Raw genomic sequence first — 13,486 nt, forward strand, 5'->3', positions numbered from 1 at the left:
AACTATTTTCATGCCAGAATTTATTGACTAACTTCTTCCATGGCGAAGGTAGCTTGCTCTTTCTATCTGCCAGTCTGCCTTTGAAGCATTTGATGAAATTACAGCATCTTTCAGTACAGCAGAACATCAAGTAGGGATTAGCTTCCTCAATGGCTTCATCTCGTGCCAGCCAGTGTTTCTTCCTCAGAAGATGAGGTGTGATCACTCCTGCAGGAGATCGTTCCCTTTCTTTTGTCTTGTTTGCTCCTCAGTACCAACCTTTGTCTCAATTTGTCTGAGTCTGCGTGGGGGGAATTTTTCAGTTGTCTGCTGTTTCGCTGGTTCTTGTTGCAGGCAGGCATTGTGCTGCCCCAGCAGACTCCACCTGCACAGTCCCTGGGCGTTACAGAGGGAATGCTCTCATTTCCACAGGCAGCTGTAGGGGCCTTTAGAAGCGCAGAAATGAGCTCTCAGTGAGAACGGTGCCTGCAGCATTCCATTAACATTACCATTTCCCACTTCAGACGTTGTCACTCCATGTCTTCATTTCATTTCTTAATTGGGGACAGATCTGTTCATGAGAGTTTAGGGTGTAAAGTCAGTTCAAGTTACAGAAGTGCCATGCACATGCTCTGAGCAAGAAACAATAGTTACCTATATGGTAGTTTGAGGAGGGAAGGGGGGAGTTTTTGATGTCAAGTGGAAATGATTCACTTTACATAATGTTTCCACCTCACAGGTAAAATAGCTTCCCCTGAGTAGTCTGCTAAAGAGTAAAAATATTAACATTAGTATTTCACGGTTCCGCCATTCCCTTCTCTAGTCAGCCAGATCATCTCTAAAGGTTTCCTTCAGGAAACAGTGTTAGGTAGGGCTTTTAAAAACCCCCAGCATGGTAGCTTACAGCAGTGCTACATTGATAGCAGTTCTATCACAGAATAATTCTAATTCTGCATGTTAAAAATAGGTTCTGCAGCCAGGCTTTTTCAAAAATGAACCAGTTAAATCTATATTTAGGTGTCTAAATAAGAACCCTGTTTTAGAGTAGTGAACCACCAACAGGAGGTGCAGGTGTTCAGCATCTGTGAGAAGGAGGTTACCTATAGGAGTGTGTAAAAAAAGATCAAACACACACAGTTTTGTTTCTGTTAGCACTGGGCTGTGTTTCATGCTTTGTTATCAGCACCAATGAAATATAAATGAAATGTAGGAAATAAGATGTTCATTCATAACATTATTTATTGTGGTTTCTTATTTCTACCTGAATGCTTTAAACAAAAAACCCAACCAAATGACATTTTTATATAAAATTAATTTCCCACGAACTTTGGAATATTTCCTACTCTTCTTTATCTAAAGGACAAAAAATGCTCATTACGTACCCCAAGTCAATACAATCTGTGCTAAGTCACATAGATTCTCTTGAAAAGCTGCCATATTAAACATATTGAATATTCTGAATATTTTTATAAATGCTAAATATCCCAGTATATACATAATTAAACTTGCTTATCCACAATGAATATGTATCTTTATTTGGAATACTCTTAAGCAACATCCAGAGACACGGTTTAGCAGGCATGAATTCGGGGAGTGCACTCCAATTGCACGTACATGGCAAGACAAAAGCTGGCTCCCCTTCAGAAGGGGCCCTGCAACCGTGTGTGTGTGTGTGAGTGTGTCTCAAAGCAAGGCTCTCCTAAAGCATGGGGTCATTCCAGAGGCACTGCCTGATGCTGCAGCCAGCAGCCCAATTCCCAGCGGTACAGGAGTCAGTCTGGAGCCTGCTTTTTCACCCTGGTGACAGCAGCAGGGGCAGTTTCCAATGCGCACGCCATGCGTTTTGACTCCTTCTGCGTTTTTAAAGCCGTATAAAAACTCATCCTGCTTTAGGAATGTAGTTTATGCTCTATCAGTGTCAGTCAATAAGCTCTAAAAATTTTAAGGGATAACAAAACAGGTTTTCAAAAAGCCTGATTTCCCATTTAGCAATGAGAGAGAGCTCTGTCTAATTGACTGTACATGTATGTGAACCATATTTGCAGCACTGGAGGCAGAGACACTAAGTTCTCCATCTTCTGTGTGAGTGAAAGGAGGAAAATCCCCAAAACTCCAGCCTTTGTCCTCCCCAGAAGAACAGTCTTTTATTTACAAAAAATCAGTTAGAAGCTGCAGCCCAGGGAAAAAACCTGAACTGTTGGTATCCTGAATTCTTTGGCTGAAACTTTCCCCATGCCAGAAGGCTGTGATCAGCCTTTTTTGGGAAACAGCTCTGGACACCACAGTTTTTGGGCATCATTCACTGAAAAGACAGGTGTGCAGGAGGTCCTGTACCTACTGTGTGACAAGGGTACTGTGTGACCCTTCATTAAGGGGTCCATAAACCTTTATTTTCTCCACTATAAGTATTTAAAAATATTTCTTGCAGCATTCAATACTTGAAATCACATAAATATGAATAGCCCGAACTTGGGGGATAGAAAGATTGGAAAGAACCATCAAGAAAACACTATATACATGTCTGTATGTGTGTTGTAAAGGAGCCTGGGGGAAAAGCTGGGGACATCTGTTACCTGTAATGTTTTTATAGTCCAGCCACACTATGGCTCTGCTTGTCCTAAAGCAACTTCACAGAGAAAGCAAGGAGGCAAAAAAACATAACCCAGATTAAAAAGTTATTTAAACTATTGGTTTCTGAGTTTGGGTTTTATTGCACTCAAAATTCTAGTACTGTCTGTTAGAAGTCCTATTTATGACATTTGTTCATATGAAATGTCTTGCCCCAGTTCCTTGCAGAGTTTCTTCCAAAGATCATGATTAATAGTTCAGTCCTCATTATTGCAAATGTTATTTTTAAATAGTTATTCTGAGAACAAGAATTCCATTAATCAAAATAATAGATAATGAACAAATAAATGGCAACCTAATTTGTCTCGTTCATACATATGGAGATTATAATGCAAACAATCAAGGAACCATGGAGGCTGCTGTACTGGCATCTGAGTAATATGCATGTGCTGTACGTCTGTTACTTTATGAGCATTAGAGACAGGATTTGGAGCTGTGGTTCTTGTCCCAGCACTTGTCCCTTGCTAGCAAACTGCAGTGGTATCTGTGCTCCTTGCAGTTTACTTCAGTGTCATGCAATGATCTGTCTCCAGCACATTAACATGCACACAAACTGGGATTTTCCTGTTAACTGGGGAAAAGCCCTGGAAGTTGCTATGAGAGCAGCTTTTGGCATGGAAGCTGTAGGTTTCACGTAAAGATCTGCTGCTTTTCACTGAAAGAAAGCCTGCTTTTTAAAAGGGAAAACCTTTTTATTTCAGGAAGAACTCAATCCAACTCTGCATCAGCTGGTTCAAAATGTGACCATACCTTGGGATGGTATGAGCACAGGCGGGTTTGCCCCTGGGTGGGTTTTGGCACACGTGAAGCTCAGGCTCTGTCAGTGAAACTGGGAGCACAGCTGTGCCTGAGAGGGGCCCAGCCACACAGCATCTCCAGCCCCTCTGCGCTGTTCTTGCAGGGATGGGGAGAATGGATTGGCCTTCTCCTGGATCCCTTGTGCAGTGTGCTCCATGACACGCAGGGCACGCCTTCACCACCTCACAGGCCATCCATCCCAGAAGAGGGCTCCTAATTACATCCCTTTTTCCAGTTTCTGCCCAGGGAAAGTGGGGCAAGGGGCCTGCCTTCCCCTTCCTTCCCTCCTCCCCAGCCCCGTGAAGCTCTGCCGCGCTCCCCCGTGTACGCGGAGTCGGTTCGATACGAGGCGTTCCAGTGATGAATGCCTCCTCCTGGAATTGTGGCTGTGTCTCTCAGGCATGATGCAGCCGCGCAAAAATGTAAAGCATCTTTCTTAGTTTACTGCGGGAAATTCAGCATCCAACTAAGGAAGTTTTATCACATCTCTCATTCAGTTACTGTTTCCTACATTTCAAATATACTGCAGTCTGTACAGCAGCTTTTTTTTTCTTTAATTTTGTTGCAAATCTTTCCGACTTAAAACCAAACTTTGACTGGTAAATGTCATGAATCTCGGGCCAGGTTTAATTAGGAATTTTCTAAATCTATTAACAAAAGAGATGCACTTAATACATTATGTCAACCAGAGCTGGGCTTTCTTTAGCTATTTCGAGGGCTGCCATAGGCACAGCTTGAAACTTGCTTGGATTTTACATGGGTGCTGTATTTTATGTTGCATTAATTTAAAATGGTCTGTTTCACTTCATCAAGACTTTAGCTTAAGGATAATGCATTTATGTAAGATTAATCTTGCCATGTTGTTTTAGGATCAGGATTGTAAACTGCATTGTTCCGACAGTGATGTTCTAAATGTCATTTTAAAGCTTTTCTTGGGAGCTGCAGGCTCCCACTTATTCAGGATGTTATCTTTAATTTCACTTGATTTTAGAATATCCCTGCTATTTTTTTTTTCAAAGTGGTAATTATTCATGAAAATTGTCTAAGAAAATAAAAGGAAGATGACAAGGGGGGAAAAAAGCTGCCTTAGCATTTGACAGACCTGCACAAGAATTCAGTTTTTCTTCATTTAGCTGCCTCTGTGACCTCAAACTTCAGCCCTTTTAAAACACTGATCTAGTTGTGAATCCCTTTTAGCTAGCACCTAATTTCCTCTTTTTGGAGGCCTCTTCTTTCCCTTCTTGTTCTCAGCCTTCTCTGAGCTGCTCCGCCACATCCTGTTACTTCTTGTTCTAGTCCATCTTTATATGGGACTTTATATGGGCCTGACACGTTTTGCTCTTGGTGGAGATGCTTAAAAAACAACCCTGAAGTGTTCTCGCGTGGTGGGCCGAGATGAATGTGCATGATGCTAATAAAGGGTAACGAATGCCGGCAGAACTTGCTGGAGGGTCGCGCCTGGGAGCAGGGGCGAGAATGAGCTTTTCCCCTTGTTGTCCTTCTTGCAGGGGAGAGACCACGGCAGCGCAGAGGTCACCCACATGCTGCATCTCCGGAAGGGAACCTAGATCCCGGGCGGAGGAGCCCCGGCAGCCCCCCGTGCTCCAGAGCATCCCCCTGCCAGGCGCCGCCGCACGCGGAGCTGCTGCGCGAGGCTGGGAGCAGCGCTCTGCCAGGAGGGGGGTGCCTCCGCGCTGTTAATCATCTTAAAATAAATGAAGATGCTACACGAGATATATATAAATTGACGTACTAATCAGTCCCATGGTTCCTTATTTCCTTTGTAATAAACAGTGGAGTTGGCAAGCGCTGTGGCGGCACGAGGCATCTATATTAATCAAGAGAAGTTTGAGACACTGGAAAAATTAAACTTTATGTGATTTGGACAGCATGAAGAAGTTAAGCACTGTAACAAAAACCTCCCTGATGCTCACAATGACTATTTGATACATTTGAAAAACAGCAGTGGATTCGAGGGCTGGAGAAGTATTAATTAATGAAACTGCCACTGCCTGTCAAGCTGAAAAGCAAATTAAAAAAAAAAACAAAAACAATGAGAGGAAGAATGGGGGGTGCAGGGAAAAGGTGGCATTCGGTGCTGAGAAAGCAATGCTTGATGAAGGATTAAAGGGACTAAAGAGAAAGACCGTCATTCTGCAATGGTTTGTTTCATTACAGTTTGGGGACCACTTGCATTTCTAGTGCTCTTGCTCTTGACTGCGCACCATTAATAGTATGTGAATATGGAAATTGAAACACTTCCCGAGAAAAGCTTCTGTTCTGCTTTGGAAAAGAAAAGCTAGTTGAACACTAAGGAAAAAAAAAAAACAGGCTTCTGTGTTTTACTCTCAGGACCTTTTTTTGTAACAGGGCTACTTTCTTCAACCTGATCACAAAGGAAGTCTTCACTTAATGAAAAATAAAAAGGAGAAAATAAAACATTCAGCTGTCTAACACCGCTGATCTGTCTGTTTAGAAGAGAAAAGGTGTCACTGAATGGATTCAGGCAGCCCTGGGGCCATGAGGTGCTCTCTGCTCCTGCCTTTGGTTCAGCAGACCAGCTGCTGCTCCTCCTTGGGCCCACTGATGTTCTGGAAAGACGAGGAACTTCTTTTGTGGTGGCAGGTTAATGTTCATATAAATGTGTCATGTCTTGTACTTGGTGATCACTGGTGGTGTTAGGAAAAAAAAAGAAAAAGAAAAAAAAAGCTTTATATACCTCTTCTACAGTAACTCTTTAACTGCAAGTTTTCAAGGTGGGGTTGTGGCACATAACAGGTTGTTAAACCATGCAGTGTAAGCAATTAAAAATGTATTCCACAGATATAAATATTTTCTTTTCTTATTGCTGTGACACTATGTGTGATGGTAATATTTCTGAAAGTTTCAGATTTTGCACATATAATTTTATGCATTATCAAAAGTTACTGCTGCCTTGAAAGAAAATGTTCTGTGAAAATTTTTGCAAAAGCTTTACTAGTTTGTTTGTTTTTTTTAAATTGTAACATTTTGTAAAGGCAGGAAATGGAGTTAAAAAACAACTAGCATGCTAAATATATTTTTCAAAAAAGCAATAATTTTACATGTACAGAAATGATGCTAACCTTTAATACAGGTTGAGACCACAGTTTACTTAATACAGTAATGGAATAGTGCTGTTTTTGTAGAAATGGGCTTCTGACAAAAGATTTGTTTAAAAAAAAAAAAAAAGAAGAAAAAAACCTTAAAACTTGATCTTTCTGTTCTAACAGTTCTGTTCTAACGGGCGGGGGGGGGGGGTTGCTTTTAAAAAAAAAATCTAGTCAGTAATTTGGGCTGGATACTACTTGTTACTTGTTTTGAATTACTTGACAGGTTTTGTTACTTTGCAACACTTGCAACAATGCAAATTAACTTTCTTACTCATTTTTTTTAAACTAGATCTTCCTTGTGCTATTACACGAGATGTAAACCAGAATTCTCTGTAAGTCTCGGCGTAGTTAGGAATGTCTGTGCAAGTACTTAAAGGTGACTGTAATTAACTGTTCTGTGAAGTTATTTTGAGGGAGGTTGCATAGACACATTCCATTGTACACCAAAAAAAGAAAAAGGAAAAAAAAAAAGAAAAGAAAAAATTAAATATTTTGCTGTGTTGCTTAATGATTATCATTTTGGGTTTGCACTAGCTTTCTCTTTGTTTTTGATTTTTTTTTTTAAATTTATTTCTTTTGTTGCTTTTCTGAGTCATATTTTTCATGAGAGAAAGTTATGGTGACAGTTCAGGAATGCAAAAAAGCTAGTTGCTTAACCTGTTTGTTTGTGGTTTAGTTATTAAAAACTCTTCTATACCCAAAATGGCACAAAAGTGTAGTGTACATTTGTAAATTTTCTCTTTTTTAATTACACTTTTTGGGCAAGCTGAACTAGAAAATCTGAGTTAATCTTTAGAGGCAAAATCTTCTTTCTGGAATTTTCTTCCCAAATTCTTGCCAGAGAAGCTAGTGCTGTCACTGCCATTGCCAGGGTACTAATCAGCAAAGTTTACAATCATAATTTAGCTTCATGAAGAACAACAGTAGGGGAAATCAGTTTAAATAATTATATGCTGTGTATAGCACAGAAGTGAGATTTTCACTTAATTAAACAAGAAATAAGAGTGGGTGGGGGAAAACCAACCTTAAGGACCATCTGTTTTTGAAAGTGAATCCCACGATTTCTGGGTTTTTTCTTTAGCATTGTATTGTATTGATTTGTTATTTTAGTTAGACCATAGTATTTAAAATGAGTTGTGTTCTTATTTATTTAGTCAAATGGGCTTTGATCAGCTCTTTTAAGCAACGTGATAAGTTTTTTTGGCATGACACACTCCTGTAAAGCCCTTTTATGACTGTTACAGGGACTTTCTACTACCTCTACCAATCTACTGTTTCTTCTTCTTAACAGGTTTTTATGGTGTTGCAAGTCTAATGTAACTTAGACAATAAAGGGTTTGATTATCTACACTGCAGATTCTCAGTGTATCTGCCATCTCTCTCTCTCTCTCTCTCCCCCTCTCTCTCTGGTTTGTGTGTGGTTTATTTTAGCTAAAGTGTAGGAGATCTCTTTTATTATGGCTGAAGTGAAACACCACCAGAGTGTTTCTGTATCCTGAATGTTGTACACTGACCAAAAGTCCAACTTGAAGAAGCTTTCTCCACAGGGCTAATCAGCAACATTGCCACCATGCTGCATTGTTGAAATTCCTTCTGTCAGAATTGCTGAGTATAAATGGGTGCATTCTACAAGAAGTTAAGCCACTTGGAAAGCCATGAGAGTTTTTAGGTTTGTATTTTAAAGCCTCCTAAAAGTCTTTAGTGATAAACCTTAGCATAAATTGCTGCCTCTGTCCTATCAAAGACTGAGCTTTAATGAAAACAACTGAGTATTATCTTTTAGCAAACAGCATCTGCAAAGGTGCAAAAAGTGGTTTGCTGTTGACTGTTCATACAAATTTTTCACTAGGAGGATTTCCAGGAACTGATATCCTGCAGGTTTCACAGTAATGCCTGGAACTGTGTTGCTGCATTCTCATGCTTTGGGAAACTTTGTGGTGTCTTCATTTATCCTACTGGTGGCATCAGAGCGTGTGTGATGTTTAGAGCCAACAAAAACAACAAAATGCTGTTATTCTAGTTGGAGTGCATCCCTCCTGTTCATTCCTTCTCATGCCTAAAGAGTTTCTGACCAGGCCTGTGCTTGGTTTTGTTCTTCCTTGACGTATTCCCATGCTGGACTATCTCAAGTGTATCTCAGCAGCTCCAGCAGGAGTGCTGGAATTCATTGACATAGGTGGGAATTTGTCCTTGAAAAACCGATTGTCACAAGACCTGGAACAAAGCAAGAGGTAACTTCTTCATTAGAGTCTAAATACATAAAATATGTTTGATTCCTGAGGGAAAGGTTGCATTTTATGACAAGTCAAATTTCCCAGCCTCCCTGCACGCCACTATTTTCAAGCCAGCAGTGCTGTGCAAAGCACCAAATTGCAGAGTCTTCTCTACCTGTGCTCTCTCTTTTCTCTTCTGCTGTGTTTGAGGACCCCACACTTCAGGGCAGTCCAGTGTTCAGAGACAGAGTACAGATGGATTCACTGAGGGCTCGCAGGTAAGGAACACCAGCCTGTCCCACTCTTCAGAGGGTAACACAAATGAAATGGAGTGTGTTGATACGTAAGAAAAACTTCCACTTTAGTTTTTTATTATGAAATCATTGTTTCTGGAGCAGCAAGTGGTGTAAAGCAGTTGAAGACAATTGAAAGCATAGACATGGTCCCCTATTAGTTGCTTTCCATCAGACTCTGGGAATGCTGGCATTTTCAAGAGGGACTGTACCCATGTGATGATATCATTAGCTATCTCCAAGTATACAGGAGCTGTTGCAAAGATACTTTTGCTTGGTTTTGTTTTGTTTTGTTTTCCATGGGTTTATTAGTACTGCATTTGGGAGGAAGAAAACCATAACCACCCCAAAACACCAGAAAGAAAAACCCTTTTGTTTGAGGCTGGTAGTCACAAAGTGAATAGTACATGGTAAAAAAATCCATGAATGTTTGCTATAAGCAAGTATTTCCAAACTGACCACCAGTTACTGGTCAAAGTAAGGGATGATTTTGCTAGTGAGAGAGGAAGGGGTATGTTGTGAGTAGGAAGCAGGCACAGTCCAGGGGTTGATTTGGTTCCCAGCTCTGTGGGTTGGAATGTTGATCACAGGGCCATAAGAAAGAGGAAGAAACCCATGAAAGATCAGTAAGGGGCTCAGTTTTGACTATCTGAAATTGAAGTAGATGGAAAGCAGTTTCTGAGGAAGGCTGAGGCTGAGAACAGGACCAAGGAGAGGCCAGAAGTGGAGTGAGATGTTCAGAGGGGAATCACCATTGAGTGAAAATATTACCAAAAAGGGCAAAGTCAACAATTTGAGAGATCAAAAGAATTTGGAGATAGAGCAGAAACTCTCAAACCTAACCAGACGAGTTGTGTGCGTATTGCAAAGGGCTTCTGTTGAAATGAAAGAGAGGAGGAATGTGCAGACAGCTTCTGGGAAGATGGATTGAAAACTTCTGAAAATAAGCACATAATTTAATCTCAGTGAATCATCTTATTCTGGAAAAATGTTCTTAGGCTGAATGATGTTCTGACAGAAAATAAGGGAATGCCTTTTTTGATCTCTGCTTTCTTGACTGATGAGTGAATCAGAGGTAGAAGTATAATTATGAGTAGTTGAGGGTGGACTGAAGGGTCTCTCCAGTACCTAAGGCATTCTGAGAAGCACATTGCTCTTCTAGAGAAACAAGTAGACTGATTAGCCCCAAGCAGGAAGGGGAAAATAAAAAGGCAGGCAAGAAGGCTCAGTGTTTTAAGCAGATGCTGAACCAGAGCAATCCTTTGAGGATGCTGGAGGGTACATTCAGATAGCATTCTGTAATACAGAATGTTTTAAGATGCCTTGTAGTATGTTGGATAAAAGAGCTGAAGATGCTTAAAGCTGTTAAGAAAAAAATGTCCAATACTAAAATGGCTTCAGACACTTGGCTCTTTCCTTTGTGGAATCATTTGTATCTCAAATTCAAGTTGCTCAGGTGAGATTGGTACAGATGGTACTTGATTTGTTTGTTTCCGTGTCATCAGGTGAGTTACTTGTGAGGAATTTAGAAAATGTGAGTTGCCCGTGTTCCCTTTCTGTAAGTGAAAAGCTGTGCATGTCATCTTTCATCATCATCAACCCAAAATACCACAGGAACATCAGAAGGTTTTTCTAAGCAGAGAAAAATGATTTATTTATCTTCTAAATATTCATTGTTATGATATGACATAAAATGAAAGGGACACTGACCCTCCAGTTCATCTTACTCCCAGAATTCAGCTTATTTTTCTGGGACAGGGCAGTGTTGTGCTTTGCCTGGGACAATTCACGAGCCAGTGGTGGTTTCTGATGTTTACAAGTTGTTACAGAGTGCTGGAGCAGTGCTCCAATAAACATGGTACTTCTGTGAGGGACTTCCCTTAGTGCAGGTGGGTCACAAACCAAACCATTTCTTGCTTTTACCATGAGTTTTCACAAGAGTCATGCTGCTGCTGCAGGGACACTGGATCTGTTCTTCCCCTTTGGAACCAGCAGTGGGAGGTCACTGAAGTCACCTCACCCACAGAAGACCATGGATGTAAAGTGGTACTCAGTTTACTGGCTACTGCTTTCCCAGTTTTTTCTTCCTCTTGCTCCTCTCCTCCTTCAGAGCACACAGATGTGGGTGGTTGCTTGCTCCAGACAGGAGGTGACATCTCCAAAGCAGTGGTGGGGACAGAGTTCTCTGTTTACAAGAAGTCCACATCAGGAGCTTGCCTAGTCCTGTCCCCTCTGCTGGGATCTCCTATCTGCTTGTCCTGACAAATCAGTTGTGTGGTCGTGCTCCTGATAATGTGCAAAAGCCGGCTACGGATATGGGAATGACTGGCTTTTCCCAAGATGATTTTTTTTTAAATATTGACAAGAGTAGAGAGTATCCTTGTTAGGGAGTGTTGGACTGCACTGTTAGAGGGACAGGAGGAAGCTTAGTGCACGTGAAGGTGTGACATGAAGCACATTTTTTATCTGTGGAAACTGTAGGTGTAGTGGTAGATTCTAGGGGCTCTTTACAAAGATGTTTGGAAATTTGCTAACAAGACGGTGGAATTATTGGACATTTGCTCAGGTCCTCAGTCTCTGGTTGCCTACCACTTACCATCCCTGTGCCCTGAGAGGGCAGAGCTGCCTGCTGCCACTGGCCTGGGCTGGCACTGGGGTGGTGAAGGGGACCCGTGCGTGCTGTTTGCCCAGCAGTGCCACACGTGCGTGGCTCTTCTTGGGCTTCCTGCTTGCTTCCCAGCTCACAGCCACAAATGGGGAAGCTCTGCTCTCTGCTCTGCTCTCTCACATCTCAGTGAGAACTGCTGGAACTTCCTGAGCTAGGCTGAGCAAGTGCTAGAATTAAATCCAGGCAGACCCAAGCAAAATTCCAGGGGGAAGAACAGGCAGTGATCAAGTGTCACAAATTACATGAGCCTTTTTCTTGCTGCTGGTTTATGTCACAGCACCATTTCCTACACTAGCCCTAAAGCAGTAGTGCTTTCAGGGTTAGAAACATACGGAATTCCCCACAAAGTTGCATAAATTACTTTCATTTTGTCTTGTCTGACAGCATATGATATGAGAAATCCCACGGCTTTTAAGGTGAGGCAAGTAGAAGGGGAATAGTCCAAGTGGCAGCAGTGTTATTCTCTTAAACTGCTACTTTTTCAGACCATGACATTTAAAGTATTTGGTAACTTGAGTTAATTCTGCTTTGCATTGATTCTGTTGAATAAACAGTGACTTTAAAATGAGGCACAGCTGGAGGCACCATTAAACCCACCTGAATTTTGCTTCTCAAGCTGTGTTTTCTGAGTATTCTGCAGAAAATGAGTCTTTGAGAGTTTTTAGAAAAAAATAAACAAGCTCCTAAATTTAGAGAAATCAATTTGACTGTAGCCAGAATGCTTCAGGAAGCTGAATTTGCAAGAAACAGGTGAGTGGCTAAGGTGGCAGAGAGAGAAGCACCAGAGCTGTAAACCTTGCTAGGTGGTGTTATTCCTGAGGCTGGTTTGGCAAATGTGATTCCAGGGAGTCCAGGTGCCTTGTAGGGTCTCCTCTGATAATTTTTCATTCCACTTTTGGCATAATGATTTGTAAGATTACAGTTTCCTTCATTATATAAAGGGCTTCTTAGGTAGGTGTCCATCTCTGCTGGGTGCTGTATGGTAAGAGACATTTCCTGATGCTAAAGCTGCCATGGGCAGCCATGCAGAAGTGATGCTGCACCAGCCTCGGGGGCAAATTCCCCCTCTGACCACTGCACTTACCTGCTTGAATGCCTTTAAGCTGCCTGTGAGGCAAAGGAGTTGCAGCTTGGAGAAGTGATGTGCAGTGCACAGTGCTGCCTGCTGTGGGGATGGGCTCTCCTGGATTCAGCCGACCTGCCTGAAACTGCCCTTCCTGCAGCCAGGAGATGGCACAAATAATGATGGCTGGGTGGTGGATGCTGCTTGTGCAGGCAGTGTAGCTGCAGACTGAGCCCAGGGCAGGTTAGCTGAGGTGAGAGCAGGGTTTCACAGCTCAGATGAATGCACAGGTAGGGAGGAAGGCTGCAGAGGAGCCTCACCTTGCACAGCTCTGTGCACAGTGCAGTGTGCTGAGCCACACACAGCAGGGACTGTGTGAAGGGTGTGTGACAATCCCTTTGCTGAGAGTAGCTGCTCGTTGCCCTACAGCCATCTGTAAAGGAAGATGTGTCCTTTTTTAGGCTTCCAAAGAATGCTCTAATGAGAGGACATTGAATTGAGTGCCTGTGGAGACACAAGAACATGACAGTCTTAATCCACCCAGGTAATGATGAGGAAAGGTTGAAACTTGGCTGTTTCTAGGAGCCTTTAATTGTTTTTAATTATTCTGTCTCTATTTGTGGGCCTGTATCACTTTTGTACTATTGGAAGGCAGTCTGTTTCTCAGAGAAGACTGAAAACCACTGGAGTTCTCTGTATCCATCACCCACATT

At 41.9% G+C, this 13,486-nt stretch overlaps 1 protein-coding gene across 5 annotated transcripts in view; it reads left to right on the plus strand.

The window, feature by feature from the left end:
• ZNF516 (zinc finger protein 516) overlaps positions 1–7,886 on the plus strand; it is a 102,539-nt gene extending 94,653 nt beyond the window's left edge. For 4 of the 5 annotated variants that reach the window (XM_039711104.1, XM_039711105.1, XM_039711107.1 and 1 more), the window contains exon 6: positions 4,914–7,886. In XM_039711104.1, coding sequence (XP_039567038.1) covers positions 4,914–4,973 — 60 coding nt within the window. In that variant the 3' untranslated portion in view covers positions 4,974–7,886. Of the gene's footprint in view, positions 1–3,308; positions 3,367–4,913 lie in introns of all 5 variants that reach the window. The other variant, XM_039711108.1, reaches the window with a different exon arrangement.
• The last annotated feature ends 5,600 nt before the right edge of the window (positions 7,887–13,486 follow it).

The sequence above is a fragment of the Passer montanus genome, unplaced genomic scaffold (genome assembly GCF_014805655.1).
Source record: "Passer montanus isolate IOZ18808 unplaced genomic scaffold, ASM1480565v1 scaffold24, whole genome shotgun sequence".
Lineage (NCBI taxonomy): Eukaryota > Metazoa > Chordata > Aves > Passeriformes > Passeridae > Passer > Passer montanus.